This window comes from Nymphalis io, chromosome 12, assembly GCF_905147045.1.
Source record: "Nymphalis io chromosome 12, ilAglIoxx1.1, whole genome shotgun sequence".
NCBI lineage: Eukaryota > Metazoa > Arthropoda > Insecta > Lepidoptera > Nymphalidae > Nymphalis > Nymphalis io.
The window spans coordinates 7374749-7393276 of record NC_065899.1 but is presented as its reverse complement, the minus strand read 5'-3'; the positions used below and the strand labels follow the sequence as shown (position 1 = coordinate 7393276).

Genomic DNA, 18528 nt, shown 5'->3' with positions numbered 1-18528 from the left:
TGTTTGCGCACACACTTGTGCACTATAATATGTCCTGCGCCGTTGGCTAATCTCTTTTGAGATTAGCCTGGAGAACTATTATTTAATAAAAAATTAAATCTTAACATGGGCGAAACCACAGGTACAGTTGGTGTTATTAAAAAACTATTGAATGAATTTGATTTGAAAAATTATATTAAAAAAATGATTAAATAATCTGTCTACCAAGTGCACACACTTCTGCACTATAATATCTCCTGCGCTAATATATAGCTAGCTAGTTGGCTAATATATCTCGAGATTGGCCGCCGTGGGCGAAATCGGTCTAAAGAACATTATATATTTGTTACGGACACAAAAAAACTATTATTCAAAACGGTTACAGAATATAAATATGGATCAGAAAACCCTTATAGAAAGAAATATCGAAAAAATTGAATTATTTATCAACAAAACACCGCACTCCTAAACCTTCAACAAGGGATGAACCATCAAAATATTTAGATGTAATAATAAACGCATAGTGTTTTATGCGTATGTGAAATGTTTATGTAGGCCTTGGGTAACTACCCACTAGCTATCACCAAACATTAATACTATGTACTACCGTAATCTGGTTTGAGCCAGTTTAATTACAACACAATGAACATAACATCTTAGATATAATATAGTTTGATGTGGCAAGACGACGTAAAAAGTCATTTATATGACTTTCGATCGACTTTTTCCAAGGGCCGTTTACTTTCAGGACACTCATAACCCCATCTGCCTTCCTTAAGATAAATTTACTTTTAATATCTTAGCTCACTAAAGTTTTATAAGACACACTGCTGCGCTGTGCCGTGATGAATTTTAAACTTAGCTTCGGGAAACAATTTAAACCGTGTCTTATTTCCCGAGAGACCGTTGGGTTTATTTACATAAGACTCGATATTTCGTTCCACATTTCGTGCCACTTTTTCTACATTTCGTCTTCTGTTTGTATATTCAATACCAATCTGTCTGGTATATAAATTGGTTTATATTTATTTATATAATAAACACGCTAATAATATACGTATTATACAAGAACACACACGATATCCACATATAAATAATTTCTGACATGTGTATCAATTATAAGTGTACATAACATTGACATATTATCGCGTAAAATATAAATTAAAGATAATGATTTATAAAAACAACTACAGGAATGTCAAGTAGTATATATATTAAGTTGATTTTTTTTAAACATTATTACCTACCTATTTTGACCATGAACTAATCGCTTGGACCTTGGAGTAATAGTGCAAAAAGTTTCATCAAAAATATTACACCCTGTCTTATTGCCTCTATTGGTGACAAGAGGGCTGGTTCATTTTTCGCCCAGAGAATCGGAATTGCGATTCAAAGCGGAAACGCTGCTAGCATTCTTGTCACCATTCCACGCGGTCACGATTTGTACAAAAAATATTTTTAGCTTTTATTTGTATTTATTTAAGACTAACCGATATATGTGATCTATGTTATTATATTTATATTAAATCTGAAAATCCCAACTAACCAACACATGTAAGTAATAAGGGCATCTAAATGTTTTGTTTTTTTTTATTCAAATTATTTATCATCAAATTGTTAAGTTTAACGAAAATCGATATAGTGGGCATTATGAAGTTTTAATGAAAATTATTACACAAGAATATGATACTCTTAGATTTTACCTATAAGAGTCAGAGTGAAGAGTGATGATATAATAAAAAGCAGAAACATGTACTGCAAAACAGCATAGTACGTATATTAATATGTGAATTCATAGTGCAGTAATAGAAAAACATTTCTTTCATTTGCCTGTTACGCTCGGCTTATCTCCACAAATTGTTGACAATAGGGTAAGATTGCAATCGTTAGATCAGCGCTTTGAGTGGACAATCTCTCAAAAAGAGAACGATTTATTTTACGCCTAGATATTGGTTAAGATTATAATTTTTATGAAACCCCACGGAACTCCTCAATCTACGTAAGAAAATGTGTGTGCGGGAGTGTCTTACAAGTCTCCCAGCTCAAATTCATGCGAAATAATCATCAACAAAACTATATTAATAAAATTATATAATTATAATCTGGTGGTAGGATGCTAACATCCGCCTGGCTTGTTACCACCGTACGCATGGTGAAAAACTCGTGAAGTGGCTTGCAGCCGCGTTTCGAGGTCAGCCAGCGTACAGCCAGTGCCCGAGCGAGTATTGCCGCGATGGGTGTTGGTCCAGTGGAGACGGCTGTTGAACCAATGCCGGGGGAAACTGTATTGACCTGCCGGACAGGGAGACCCGAAGAAACGGCTGTTCCGCTGGCCGCCCGTGGCATAGTACAGGGGCCCGAGCGTGCCTAACCAGCTCTCGAGGCTGCCCCACCAGGCCACGCATAATCTCGGGGTGGACCGTCGTGCCGGTTGGTGACCGGAAGGTGGGGTCCCGGCGGCCACTTCCGGGGGGGTTCGGGGGCCCTTCCGTCCGGCGGATCAGTATATTTTCCTTTTTGGCAAACATTTGGGAAAACACGCCTCCATACTTTGCCCATCCCTATCGTGGCAATACGTCGCTCGCCTCACGTCTCTTTTCCTAATTTCCAAATGGTAGCGCAAATAAGAAATAACGGTCGTTCAGCGGTGCACACCCCCACCATACCCACGCTGTTTGAGGTCGAGTTCTCTAACATCCGAGGACTCCATGCTAACCTCAACGCTGTCCACCACCATCTCGAGACAGCACGGCCAGCAATGTTGTTTCTCACGGAGACGCAAATACTCCGCCCTGCCGACACCAGCTACCTTAACTATCCCGGCTACATGCTGGAAGAATCTTTTAAAGCGAAAGCCGGAGTATGCTTGTTCGTCAGGGCGGATGTTTGTTGTCACCGATTGCGCTGCTTGGAGGACCCCTCCTTCTCTTCTCTCTAATTCCTGCTTCCCCCTTCCTTCTTAAGTCCACGCGAGCTGGTTCTCGATGTCACCGCCTAACTGTAACATCAATTCCATCGCGCACAAAGAAATTTGGCAACTCCTTTCTTTGCCGCACTACCAAAGAATGGAATTCCTTACCAGCTCACGTGTTCCCCTCCTCTTACAACCCGGGTTCCTTCAAACGAGGCGTGAAGAGGCATCTTGCGGGCCGGCATGGCGGGGACGGCTAGTACAGAACATTCTTCCCGACTGTACTGGCCGTCGTCGCGTTTGGACTCTACTACCACTTACCATCAGGTGGAGTGGAGTCATTTGCCATCCCGGGGCATATAAAAAAAAAAAAAAAAAATATATTTAGTAGCTACAATTAAATTACAAAAAAAAAGGTATATTATTTTTTTACTATAACATTTTCATAATTCATTTTCTTTCTGAATTTATATAAGCATGTTTTTCTGCAAATAAGTAAGCTATATTATGTATATAAGTGTATAGTCATATCAGTTCTATTTACATTGTTGTCTATTCACAGTGTCTGTGTTATTTATATATTACTATTTAATACATAAGCGAAGGAATACTTTTTCGAACAACTATAATTAAAAAAAAGTATGCTATAATTTGTTTCTAATGTACTTTGTATGTAAGAATAACCATTGAGAACCTTGCGTTATCTATTTTAATAAAGTATTATTTAGATTTTTTTGTGTATAGCATGTAAAGAACTTAGTCACCTGATGGTAAGTGGTCACCAACGCTCTTAGACATTGGCATTGTAAGAAATGTCAACCATCGCTTACATATCCAGTGCGCCACCAACCTTGGGAACTAAGATTTTATGTCCCTTGTGCCTGTAATTACACTGGCTCACTCACCCTTCAAACCGGAACATAACAATATCAAGTATTGCTGTTTTGCGGTAGAATATCTGATGAGTGGGTGGTACCTACCCAGACGAGCTTGCACAAAGCTCTACCACCAGTCACGGTACACACCACAGTCAGTACACGGGTTAAGGACATAAAAAACTACATCTTGTAGTTGTCAGCTCATTGGGATCTAATATACAAAAAACAATTACGATTTCAGTGGTAATAATAACCGGTGGTATTCTGTAAGAACTCTTTTCATTATTCACCCGTGAAATGTTGACAACCGACTTATGATATTAAACTATTTTGATGCGTGTATTTTTGAAATATTAAAATTATTATAGTCAATGTAGTATATCACTTCAGACATTTGACGACCGTTTCCTGCGGTAAGTTTTGAGTTTGTTCTTACAAAATATGAAATAACTACTTTATTTTTTTCGCTGGAAAAACGCATTACGCTTTTCCCCCACGGTAACAGGTATGTGGGGCTCGCCGTTGTCCGAGTTACTCTGGTTTCCCTTCAAAACGTATAAATGAAATAACTACTACTACTGGTGGTATAAAATTTTAATTCTTTTATCCCATTCCATTCCATTTCACCAATATAACTCTGACTCATATAGCAATAGCTTCGCATAAGTCTAGCATAGAGTTTCATCTGAGTTAGTGTACAACATACAGAACTGACGTCAAAAGACCTATGAATGTTTGAATGCAATAAAATTGAACAAATTAAAACAACACAAATAAATGACCAAAAAAAAACTATCCAAAACGATCGTTGAACCAATAATTTCAGAAACATATACGGTATACATTTTCTCAAACGTTGAAAAGACACGATCTAGACGTTTTTAGGTTTTTGTTCCAAATAATTCATCCAGCAGTCTGGCCGGTTACTGGGGTGAAAATAGTTTCTTTGAAATTAAAGTGTACAGCGGTAAAAAAGAGGGTGTGGGGGGTGAATGAGCGGTAAAGACAAAGGGAATAATATAAAAGCGAAACGATTCCGACTAATGACTGCTTCGAACTGGTTCAAGCCGGTTTTAGATGAACTTTTAAAAAGACATCGGCCGTTTGGTAATTCAAATTAGTTTTATTTTTATATTCGATTCTTCTCTTGTTTATTCCTTTTTGATACGGTTATAAAAAAGGTTTAACGTAAATATAGAGTACAGTTCAGTAATTGTTAAACTATTGTTTGAAAATATGATTTTGCTATTTTTAGATTTTAAAATGTAACGTGGGAATTTATATAAAGTATTGATACCATCCGGGTAAAACACATTTTTTTTATTTATCGTCAGTCAAAGCACGCGTTACACCCTAGTCACCCAGATAGATATTAATGAACATGGCTTAGTGACAGCTCCGATTCTGTATCAATATATCCTATACATATATAAAAAATATATAAAATATTAAGGTCAATTTAATATTAATTTTGTTAATAATCACTTATTTGACTACCGTACTAATTAGAAACAAAAAACTTTTATATCAATATTGAATAAAGTAAATGAAAAAATACTGCGCCATTATTATACAAAAAATTTGGTTGAATTTGCCCAAATACGGACTAATTTCGACAACACGCAATAGTATGAATAAGGTAAACAACATACATAAAACTACTATAAAAAAAGACAGTTTTTTTTTAAATCAGGTTAATTTTAGTATAAATTTTCAATGCGAAATTATATATAAAACGGTTAGAACAGTTTATTGAACTATTTATTGAATTAACTATACCTTATTTAAAACAAATGAAATTAAAAAAAAAAACGATGCAAGGATTTGATACTAAAAATATACATTTGCTTATTTAATTTATGATAATACATTTCTTTAACACTGCTATTTTCCTGCGAGAATTCAAGTTGTAATAGTCGATTTAAAATAGTATAAAACTGCTCGACATCCCGAGACTTGTACTAATGCTTTCCCTTCACAGTCGGATAAAAGTTATATACCTCTAAAACTTTCAACTGGAACCATGTACATACGTTCTTTGTATGGGTAGATTTTACAAGTATTATATATATTTTTGCTTCTGGCTAATTCAGTTATATATATATATATATGTGTAAATAGGTATCTAATGAAGCTTATATATTAAATAAAATTTCGTTTTGCGTTAAAGAAATTTTAAAATCTCATATAGTAGCTAACCATCAGTAATTACGCCACAAAAATGAAGTTTTGTGGCGTATTACATTCTATTGTTGTGTGCCAGCTTAAAATGTGAGTGAGCCAGTATACTTACATGTATATATTAGCATCTGCATATATAATGCAATATGTAATGAGAAGCAAATATAAAATTCAACGCATCTTTTGAGTTTTTGATTTGTTTGAGCTTACTTTTTATTATTTATATATAAATTGAATATTTATTTAGTATAGGTTTGTATTTAAAGTTAAGAACCTTGTCTTTATGTTTTATATTATATAATAAATTCATAGATCATCAATACAAATATATACATGAGTATAAGCTTATATTCATATTTTATTTAAAAAGTAAGGCCTGTCTCAACGCTTTAGAACAATCTCGAACAGATATTCCTTTGTAGTAAAGTTTTCGTTCAGTGTTAAAAGATTAAACTCAACCCCAGGGTTATTAACACCTGAACCACTAAACGCTTTGTGGGCCGAGTTTCGTTTAAGCTCTTACGTCATTTTCTATAAACTTTGCCAAGAAATAGTTTGTATATTCCGAGCGCCATTAAGCATTGTTCGAATAGAAAGGCGGACTTTAGCGTTTTATAAATTCAGTTCTGTGCTACATTATTCGTTGTGATGTCGAGCATTCGCAATAGAAAACTTTACTGGTATACCCTTGTCGTAGCGCTCACTAAATATTAATTCACTGCTTCAGATACTTTTTTATTAAATTTAAAAAACAACTGGTTAATATCCCATAGCTAGACAAAGGCCTCTTATATAGAGGATTTGTGGAGACCACTGAAGTAGCATTTTATTTTTCTAACACGCTATTTCAGTTCAGCTACTTCTCTGTTGGATACACATGAAATTCATACGATATCAGCATATTAGCAAAGATTTTGTAGACTAGCCGACTGTTTAGAATATATTATAGTGCACAAGTATGTATATGTAGAGCCGAGATGGCCCAATGGTTAGAACGCGTGAATCCTAATCAATGAATGTGGGTTCAACCCAGGCAAGCACCACTGAATTTTTATGTGCTTAATTTGTGTTTATAATTCATCGTGTACCCTTATGAAGGAAAACATCGTGATGAAATCTACATGTGACTAATTTCACACAAACTCTTCCACATATACATCCACCGACCCGCATTGTAGCAGCATGGTAAAATGAGCTCCAAACCTTCTCCTTAAAAGGGCGGGGAAGCCTTAGCCCAGCCGTAAAACATTTACAGGCTGTTACTTTAAGTATGTATATGCGAAAAATACATGTTCACATTCTATTCCTTCAGTCTCATAGTCCAAATGGACGGCGAGTCACGCCATCATCTGGTGATGTAAAAGTAAGGCTCGATCTCTGACCCATTTGATCTTGGGCTATTGTCATATCCACGGTTATAGAATTTGTTGGCTGAACTGGATGAAAACATAAGAATATATATAATACCTTAAAAAAGACTTCAGTGTTCATTTTAAAATATAAAATTTTCTAAATCCGGACTGAGATATTTGAGAATCCGCTACTGTGAGTTTCTTGTTGGGAAAACCTAATAGCATCTTACCGGCCCGGATCGGTATTCTAACTAGAGATCTCAAATAATGCAGCCTTACGAGCTAGGCACTAGACGACGAAACGAGCGAGGTAGGCTTATATCTCTATATTTACCTAGAAAAGATGACGTATATATGATAAATACGTCATCTTTTGCAAAAATAAATTCGTATTACTTTAACGTGGAATGAATATATTCTAAAAATGCATGCAATCCACACCTGCGGCGATGCGTTTAATGATTTTTATTGATTAAATGAACGGCATATTCCGTTTATTCACTGTACCATATCTAAATGTCGGTTTGTAATGTGGTAAAAAACTTACCTATATAAATATGTAATAAAACTATTTTTTTTTTATTTCAAAGAGATCCTTTACCGAAATATACTTATAGTTTAATGAAAACCCGTATGTGACAGATTAGAAACAGAAAATATTTTGGTTATAAATTGCATTTATATGTAAACTTGAACTTTATTCTTCATAATATTAGCAAATATATAGCAGTAATACCAAAACTCATAACAATAACTCCTATAAGCGAAACAGAATAGAGAAAACGTCGTGAAAACATTGAAATAAATTACAGCATTTCTCGTAATAATAAATTTTGTATAAATCGTTGTAATTTTAAAATTAGTGCTCGCTGGTAAATTAAAATTGTGAGAAAACTTTCATTTGTCGACAGCGCGGCGGAATGATTTCAAATTCTCTGGCTGTTGCTTTCCCATTTTTTAATTTTAATATAAAAATATGTACTTTAGACTAAATTTTGAAGAGTTGGAAAGATGGGTTAGCTTGACCGAAATCGACCTAGTTAACAAAAAAGAACACGAACCGAAATCAATATCTTTGTAAAATATACATTTCATCAAAATTATCACACAAAATGCACAATTTATCAAAGTTGCCTCATCAGGTTCCTCCACGAACAACTCCTTGAAATTAGGAGGAAACTCGCGTCCATTGACCGGTGAAGCGTAAAAATTATTCCAACCAACGAAACTCGGTCTTATTAACTTGCCTAATTCAGCATCGATTATTTTTCGAAGATTTATCATTCAGATTGCTCAATTTTAATTAACTTGGAATTATGTATGCGCTTTATATATGTATGAAAACATTAACGCGGTTTAATATAACCTTTGTTTTAACAGTAAAAATATTTTTTAACGTACATTATAAATTTAAGGCTGTTGCTGCTTTAATGTTTCGTATAATATTTTATCTATCGATTTTAATAAATAAAAATGAATTTATGTATCTTTGCTTTTATGCGTTGCTAAGCCATTGTCCGATGGTGATGGAAAGTTGGTAAGTGGTTCTGTATACATCCAGGAAGGTTCCTCGCCCATAATTTTTCTTTGTATGTTTGTCCTTTAATTGCTACCTTGCGACCTTGCTAGTTTAAAAAAGGCAACCCCAATTTCATATTCGGGAAACACAATTTTTCTTATGTAACATACATTAAGTTAAATAATCTCATCATTACAATTCGCATAGCCTATTCGCATATCCTTTGGGACGGATTTGGCAGACTTTAAACGACTAGAAGAATAGTACTCTGTTCACAGCGGATTTTGTAGTCTAAGTTATAAGGAAAATGAAAAAGGTAAAGCCCCGGGATTTGACAGGGTGAACTTAAAAAACATTTTATTTATAGGTGTCAGCACTTTTATCATTTTGTAAGAAATTTTAACGTTTTGTGTAAACTCTGGATATTGACCAAAAACATTACGAAAACGACGATGGTTCCAACCCCTAAAAGTAAAACTGCTGACCTTTCAAGCCTTAAAAACCACTGGATGATTCGTTTAGGAATTATTATAGGTAACATTCTGAAAAGATTAACTAGAATTAAAATGTTTATATGATAAGTACGTCAAGGTGTATGAAACGCAATTTGACATTGATTTAAAATAGTTGACACCTTCTGCAGTCTACGGCTTCAATTGAAAGGTTTAATATACAAACAGAGGAACATCTATTTATTTATTATGTCTATCATTGACATTTTCCATGCCTTTGGTCTTGTTAACTAACAAAGTATATAGTAAACACGATATTAGTGTAATATACCACGAAGGACTGCAGATCTGTTGAGATGCTGATACGAGATCAAACAAACTTCGTGAAATGTGGCGAACCTTAATGATTATTTATAAGAAAGCATTGAGCAGCGACTTGGACTGATCTCTTCAGATATCTTTAACTTATACATTAACGATCTGCTTAAGGAACTTCAAAGTATAAAAATCGGTTGCCAAATATGTCGAATAACTGAAATGAATAATAATTAATCAGGGCACAGCGAAGGTTTTTGGTCATAGCTCATTGCTCCGAGTAAATTCCGGTAGAATTTATACGGTCTACTGTTTAAAAGTGTGCATTGATGTAGGCGTTGTATGATGTGAATTTGGTAATTATGATTACCAAATTAAGATCGTGAAGTGACGAGAGTGAATATTTTGTCAATAAAACATAAACATTTAAGTTTGTTTACCATTTACAAAATTACACGTATCTTTTTACTGTTAAAAATTTTCACTTAATAAATAACGTAATAGCTTTCCATAAAATTTATTTTCCAATATTACCAGAGATATAAATAAAAACAAAATTGATGATAAATGACGATGAACTGACTTAACTAAGTAACATTAAGCGGCGACTGAAACCACCAATGAATGAATCATGAAACTGACCTTACGAAATATCATGAATACCATGTGGCGATTCGAAGAAGCAAATGCGCAGTGCCAATCGACGTTTGATCGTATGACGTGTTGTTGCGTGACACGTTGTGTCATTTTATGCACTGCTAGCGTGACGCGTTGAAGTGGCACATAGCAAGAATGTTTGCTATTAAAAGGAAAATATATATTTAATAATATTGACAAATTATATAATTTGTAGACAATATATTACCCAGTATATCCAGGAAGGATATACTGGGTAATATATTGTCAGGAAGTTATCCAGTGGATAGAACAGTAGCTCTTAACGGATGATGCATATGATTTTATCACTTACTAAATATATGTTTATACTGAGCCCTGAGCATAATGGGTGGTAACTTTGATAAAAAAAAAATCTTACACGCGTACGTAGAACCACCCATCCGCAATAACTAAAAATTGTGGAATAAACTCCAATCGTAAAATGTGATGTTATTGGTCATCAGTGGAATATTTAACTATTTTTAACTTTATTTAGTCCGAGAGATATAATTATATCAATGAAATTGGATTAAGCAGTATATTCCTTTCCCATTTTTTTTAATCATGTCGCGTCCTTCGTCAAAACTTTCCACTTGTAATGTAAAGACAAATTGGATAATTAGCTCTAGTTTTGAATCAACGTGATTCTTAGTGAAATAAATACTTTAATGATTTTATTTAATATTTACTTAATCAATACTTTAATTATTAAAACAAAGACAAACAACAAATGTGTTCTGCACGCAATAAAATAAATACTTAAAACTAGGTTGCAAACCGATTTTTGTTAAACTTAAAAAAATAAAAATTGCATATTTAGTGCTGTAGGGCTATTCTGTAAGAACAAACTCGAAACTCACCGGAAAAAACGGTCGTAAAATATCAGAACGTGATATGCGACATTGACCATAAGATATAACATTTCAAGTATACACGCATCAAAATAGTATGTCAACATAAGTCGATTGACAACATTTCAAGAGGTTAGTAATGAAGTGAACTCTTACAAAATACTACCTGTTATGTTATTATTACCACTGACATTGTAATTGTCTTTTGTATATTAGATGCCAATGCGCTGATAACTACAAAATGTAGTTGGTTATGTCCTTAACCCGTTTACTAGATAAATGACAATAAAATAACCGATGAAACAATGAGACTTGTTCATACCCATTATAATTGTCAATTAAATATTAGCGAATATCAAAGCTTTTATGAATATACCCATCTATTCATCATATCATTGTCATATATATCCTACAATTTGATAAGCAACAAAATTATAAGCTATTAGTATATCTATTTATAGTTGAGAATTAATTTTGTAGCCAATATTGTTATCCGAATTGTTAAGAATAACAGAATCATTATAAATTTGTCTGTACCAATTAAAACACAATACTAGTCACTATATAATTCCATAATGACGATATAAATTATTAAAAATCAGATCAAAACATTTATAATTATGTAAATGCAATATGAACAATGAACAAGGATGGTACTAATGATTATGACGAATTATTGCAATATGCCCAAACGCATGCGCGATTCCGCTGAAAATTAAAGGAAATCGTCGAGTATATATATGGAATAATTTACACAAATCGACACACTTCGTCTGAAGAAATCAAGCAAAATGAACACATTCATTACTGTGAGTATTTTATTTATTAAATTTTTTATTTATTATGAAAAATTATCCGAATTGAACAATTAATAATAAAATCATACTATTGCTTAGCTTAAAATTCCTATTATATGTATATGTATATAAAATGTATTTTGAGTATAAACAAAATATGGGTATATATTGTTTAAGAAAAGTGTTTTTACATTCCTGTTGCGAAAATTCATGTGATATGTTAATTCATCGTCATCGTCAATCATTCATATGATTTCCGGAATCAATATTTTGAACGCTTTGTGTTAAATAAACCACGATCGTAATTTAGAATTTCATAGTAATTGTAAATACAATACATAAAAATATATTTAAAAAATCGTACATGCTACTGATGCACAAATTTAAAACGTGTCTTTTTAATGTCCTCATACATTCCAAAAATCAGTTTTAATTCGGATGGATAATAAATACACTTATGTATAAGTGTAGAATTTATATTAATTAGTTTTATTGCGAATATAATGATAATAATTTCAGTTGGCTTGTCTGGTGGCTATCGCCGTGAGCGCTCATGCGTCTGGCTTGGGCGGTATCGGATACGGTGGCTATGGCGGACACGGCGCTGGATATGGTGAGAAAATTACTACAACTTGTCAAATCTCAAAATTTTGACATGGACAACGTGGAACTCCACGTTTGATGTACCATGCTTTGTTCTCTATGCGTGTGTATGCACTTGTGAACTCATAATCTATTCGATCCGACGCATAAGATAGCGAACATTCGATTACATTTTAGAAATTTCATAAAGGTTCGATAAACGGTCTCTAAAAATCGTAATACTATTAATTAATTTACATAATCAAGTACAACTATTACAAAGTTCTTGTTATATGAATAAATTTTAAAACCATTTATATTGTATTTATACTTTGATTATTCATATCATTATTCAATATATTAACCAGCTGACTTCAAACCAGGTGTGATATCACTCTCAAAAAATAAGAAAAATAACGACAACATTTCGCAGTTTTTACAAACGATGTTTTAGGCAAAAATTGCTATTCAGTTATAAATAGTGTTGAGGTTCGAGTGGTAGAGGGTCGGCATGTGCTTTATATTCACAGACATAATTGTAGAAAATTCTCATTTATTTAAATCATTGCGTACAATTAATCTGTCTTCATAATCGAATAAAAATAACTGATTCTATTAATTTTTCCTAGGTATATCGCATGTCTACAGCGCACCCATCTTGGCCCCAGCAATTTCCACCTCTCATGTATACAAAGCTGCTCCAATCCCTATTATAAAGAGCGTAGCAGTCGCTCCCATCATCAGCGCGCCAATCCTTAAAACCGTGCCAGTAGCCAGTTACAGTATCGGAGGGTACGGACACGGAGGCTACGGACACGGAAGCTACGGACACGGAGGCTACGGACACGGAAGCTACGGACACGGAGGCTACGGACTTGGAGGCTACGGAGGCTACGGTCTCTTGGGAGGTTATGGAGGTTACGGCTTAGGCTATGGCAAAGGTCTCAGCTATGGTTACAGCTTGGGCAAGCACTAAGCTATATACTTCAATTTTAACTTCGGACGAAGTACCTGAACAACGCAACGTAACTTCTTGATTGGTCGATGCACTGAATAAAGCATTCACATCTTTATTTTTAGTTTTATTTCATTTATTAATTGATTATAATGTTTAGATACCACTTGGTGGAAGAGCTTTGTACAAGCTCCTCTGAGTAGATGCCAAACAGTTTCCGAGGTTCCCAAGGTGACGCATTAATGATGTACAGACGGTTCATATTTCTCCAATGCCTATGGGCGATGTAAGACCACTTACCATCAGGTGGCCTATCTACTTGTCCGCCTAGCTATATTAAATAAAATAAAATAAAAGATTATACATTACATGTGTTAGACATGCAATGTTTTAAGTGAATTTTGACCTAGATTAACAATTTTAAAAGTTATTATTATACAAACAAAATAACACAAATTAAATACCCAATACAATATGTTTTGTTAATATTGCCATCGATCAACAGTGTTCATGAATTAATTATTGTATAAACTTAAAGAAATATTCTCCAATCAATGGAGAAAAATCGATGAAATTAAAAAATGAAGAAATAAAATATAAATAATAACATCCTCCAGACCGATTTCGGCCACGGCGGCCAATCTCAAGAGAGATCAGCCAACTACGCAGGAGATATTATATTGCACAAGTGTGTGCGTAAACACAGGTGCACTCTCTATTCCCTAACTCTCATTATCCGATGGTACGGCAATCCAACACGACCGGAAAGAATTCAGGCGCAGGACCAATGGCTTTACGTGCTTTCCTAGGCACGGGAATGTACATACTTCCTACTTCCAGACCCCGGGCTCCTGAGAATTTTCAGACAGAAAAACCCAATAACTTTTTATTGTTCCGACTTTGGGAATTGAACCCAGGGCCTCCGGGTCTGCGGCCTTACATCAAGCCACTAGACCAACGAGGCAGGCAATAAAATATTACCATTATACTTAGACGAAAATAAAAAAAATTAAAACAATATTAATTAATAATCGTAATCTCAATATGTAAGGTATTTTTAATAAGTTAAAAAGAAATGAAGATAAAATAAAGCTACAATAATTCATATTTATTATTAAATATTAATTAATTACACCATGAATATAATAAATATGAGGTATGAATTTCGTAAAGCTGAATATTAAAATCCTTTTTTTCGAATTAACTATAAATGTATGTTAATAAATGTTTCTAGTTTGTAGCGTATGCGACGCAACGCAAATCTTGGGAACCCAAGCTATTCATCTTAGAAGATTTTTGGTATGGTACTATCAACGTAGTGCTGTAGTCGAATCAGGTATAATAAAACAATATATTAAAATATTAAAAAGACATAACAACGCATAAATTGAATAGCACACAAAATATAAGAGGGGGTAACATCTAGTTGATTACTATTAATGTATTTTCTTTACAAAATACGTAGTGGGTTTTTTATACGTAAATTGAATAACTATTAAAAATTCAATGCAACGCAAATTATATAGATAATATTTATGACTAATTATGTATAATTATGTACAGCGACTTATGCACATAAAAGTGACTACAAAATTCCGCATTCAAATTCTGTTGTAGTTTCACATTAAATTGACATAATAACGTCGTAAAATGATCCAAAAGATACTGAATAATATAATAATACTTAAATAAAGTACAAGTATATTTACTCTGATTCTGATTAAAATAGATTTTATTGTAACTTCACCGATGTACTTTTGCCCACTCTAGACAGTGAAAGGGATTAAGACAAAATACAAACAAACGCTGAATTATATAAAAGTACAAATACAGAGCGCTGAAAGCGTATCAGGTGTATCTACTAACATTCTGATGCCAAATAGAATTATGGCCGTCTGAACGTCGGCGCCTTCACAAAGAATAAAATATTTAACAGATCGTATATTTTGTCCAATAATCTAACGAGCTATTTGACGAGTTATTGTTATGTTAAATAACATCGCGTTTGAATGATTGTAGACAAATTTTAATTTAAGGGATTGGAATAGACCATTTCCTGAGCATAATTATTGTGCCTGACGGCAACTAGATGTAAAACGTGGTTTATATAGGCGAAGGAAATTAAAAAGAAACCGCAATTCAACAGTAAGCTGTCTAGGTTAACAAAGTTATTATTATCAAGATTAAAGTTATCGATGCAAATGAAAAAGTAGCGTGGCTAAAGTTAAGTTTATATTGACTAAAAAAAAAATCAACATGACATCTGACAAATAATCTTTGTCGAGCCATTACGCGGATGTGAACTGAAGATCGTGGAGGCGCTAATTGAAAAAGCAATTAAACCCGCCGGGAAACATCTCAGACCGGATCGATCATACCTTGATTAAATTTCAACTGACAAATTTACCATGTTACCGTTCCGAATGAATAAGTTTTTAACTCTTTTTAAATGGAAAAGGATTTTAATTAACTACAAATTAAGGCTGAGAGTTCGTTCGCGTGGAGTTTTGATACGAAGGTACTCGTACTGATTCTTTTAATGTGACTACTTTTTTATATCCTATTTGGAAAAACGTAAAAAATATACTAGTAGATGTAACTGCTGCTTTTGTCCGAAACGCCATTTCTTTTTAAAAAAATTATTCGTAGCAGCACGAAATTTTGAAGGTTACATACATGCTTGAGCACATATTTGTGTACTAATATGTTCACGCAGAACATACACTTCCGGCTACACTTCGTAAAACCTTCAGGACCTATATCGCACAGGAGGACATCACCTTTTTTACTTGATAAAATATTTTGATAATTATGAGTTACAAATGAGATTTTACAACAAACAAACGAAATAATCTCTATCTCAATGTAAAAACTAACCGCTAACAAATGGTTTTTTTTATAATTTATAGTTTTCTATCTTATCATTTGACCGTTGACTCGCCTGATGAAAAGCATCGACGAGGTCTTAGATGTAGCACGCTTGCCTAGAAGAAACCTGTTTGCTCTGGGTTTGAAGACACCAACATTGTACCTATCGGGAAATACAGACTCAAGCAAAGTATTCCACAGTTTTTCAGTATGAATGATAAAGTTGGATGGTCTAATAATGGTCTTCCTGATAGTAAATAGTACTAATTATTTAATTGGTAAGGCTTTGCGTAAGCTCTTCTGGGTAGATACTCACTCAATTATTTCTATTTTTTACAGTGTCAATGTCTACGGGCTGTGGTTGCCGCTTACTATCAGGTGGCCTATTTGCCAGATCGCCTACCGATTTTATATATATAAAAAAAATACATCACTTCCCGAACACATTGGTAAGAAAGTATAAAATCCTTATTTATATTCTTTATGCGCTGCTTATCTTGAGATAGTCAAAGTTATGATCCTTGTGTTCGATATATGTGCACTGCAGATGAAAGTATATATGTATAGGCAGACAGCCCGTACATAGCTCTACCATCAGTAAAAACATATTTCATAATTTATCATGATATAATAAATGGTTCCTTGATAAGAATCATATGTTGTTAAAAGCTCTACAGGAGTTCTAACGGACCCAGTCGCTACTAAATTGAAAAAAATATATATTTATCTAGTGCATGCTGCACTCAATTCCTGCATATAATTTCCGTTATATGCAAAAACCCTTTTAGCGTTAAAAGGATTGATTTTTCTTAAAAGTCTCCTTATACATCTCCAGTTTACTGATTGGAAATTTAAAGTAGCTCGATATTTTTATTACAGAAAACTAAAAATCATCACAAAATATAATCGTGAAATATCAGAAGGTGATATGCGACAATGATAAATAATTATAACATTTTAAGGTCACACTTATAAAATAGCGTATCACTGTTAGTCAAGTAAGGTGCTTTCAACATATCACGAGTGAGATGCGAAGTGAGTACTTACAGGCACCAAATTTTAAATGTTCGTATTCCAATATTTATTTATATAATATGTATATAACTAAAAGTGGTCATCAAGTACATTTTATAAAATTTCACCGGACGGGAATTGCCTCGGGAATTCTAGTGAGTAGGCTTAGAATGCTGATAGTATTAATAGAAGTGTATAATGTGAATAGCTCTTAGTTTTTGTAGTAGAACACAATGAACTAAAAAATAATTTCAATGCATTATATACAAAATTTTCATAGATATTTGTATAAAAAAATAATCAGTTAAAATATAAATCAGTGATTTTTTTTACAATAAAGATGGCAGTAAAATAAAAAATTAAGTTATTTAAATTTTATGAACGTAATGTTCGTTGTGAAATCATGTATTTTATCTTGCTTAAATATGCTATTAAGTGCAGCTGCGCCGGCTAAAAGCAAGTCAACTCGGATTTGTTTCTGTTAAAATTAAATCCATTTTGTCGCTTTTTGTGGAGCGGCAAATACGGTTAGCTGAATTTACACTTCATCGTCTGTAATTATGTCAGATGTTACATTTAAAAAACTATGAGTATATATTATGATAAAAATCATAAATTACAATTTATATATAAATGCTACTAGTTTCTGTATTATTAAATGATTTTGCTTGTGACAATATTTATTTTTAAATACAACCAATTGTTTGTGCCAGCTGTACCTAATTACTATATCGGTCGAAGATACTTTGTTCTGCGGAGAGTAGAAAAAAACGAAAGCGTGTATGGAAACAACTATCCTAAAATATATCTTATATCCTATTCTTAATCTATATGAAATTGATTTTTAGAACTTGTTACGTTACAGCCATTAAAGCTGCTATTCTTTTTGGTCTTTAACAGAATACTGATATATTTATAATTATATATATGTGGAATATTCGCCCGTAATAAAATCCGAATTTTACATTGGTTTTTAGCTAAGAGTGAATGGTTATACAAGTCTTCTGTCTGTCCTTTTCCATCAGGTCAGATTTTAGTCAAGTTTGACTCGAACATTAAATATTACACACCTGTACTGGAAAAAGATAAATCTGTTGACAATTTTTTTTTTAAATAGTAATTATTCGTTCTCTGTAAAGACTTTTGTGTCCATTTTAAGTTTTGTCGCTATGTTTCAGCATAACTTGCTCTGAATAAAAGTCAAATTTAAACTTCTA

General features: G+C 33.3%; 1 protein-coding gene across 1 annotated transcript; it reads left to right on the top strand.

Annotated features, from left to right (window-relative positions):
• The first annotated feature begins 11808 nt into the window (after nucleotides 1-11808).
• Nucleotides 11809-13450, top strand: LOC126772574 (cuticle protein 64-like). The gene is made up of 3 exons (XM_050492975.1): nucleotides 11809-11904; nucleotides 12412-12505; nucleotides 13104-13450. The coding sequence occupies exons 1-3, from the start codon at nucleotides 11887-11889 to the stop codon at nucleotides 13448-13450; spliced, it is 459 nt and encodes a 152-aa protein (XP_050348932.1). The 5' UTR covers nucleotides 11809-11886.
• Nucleotides 13451-18528: the final 5078 nt, after the last annotated feature.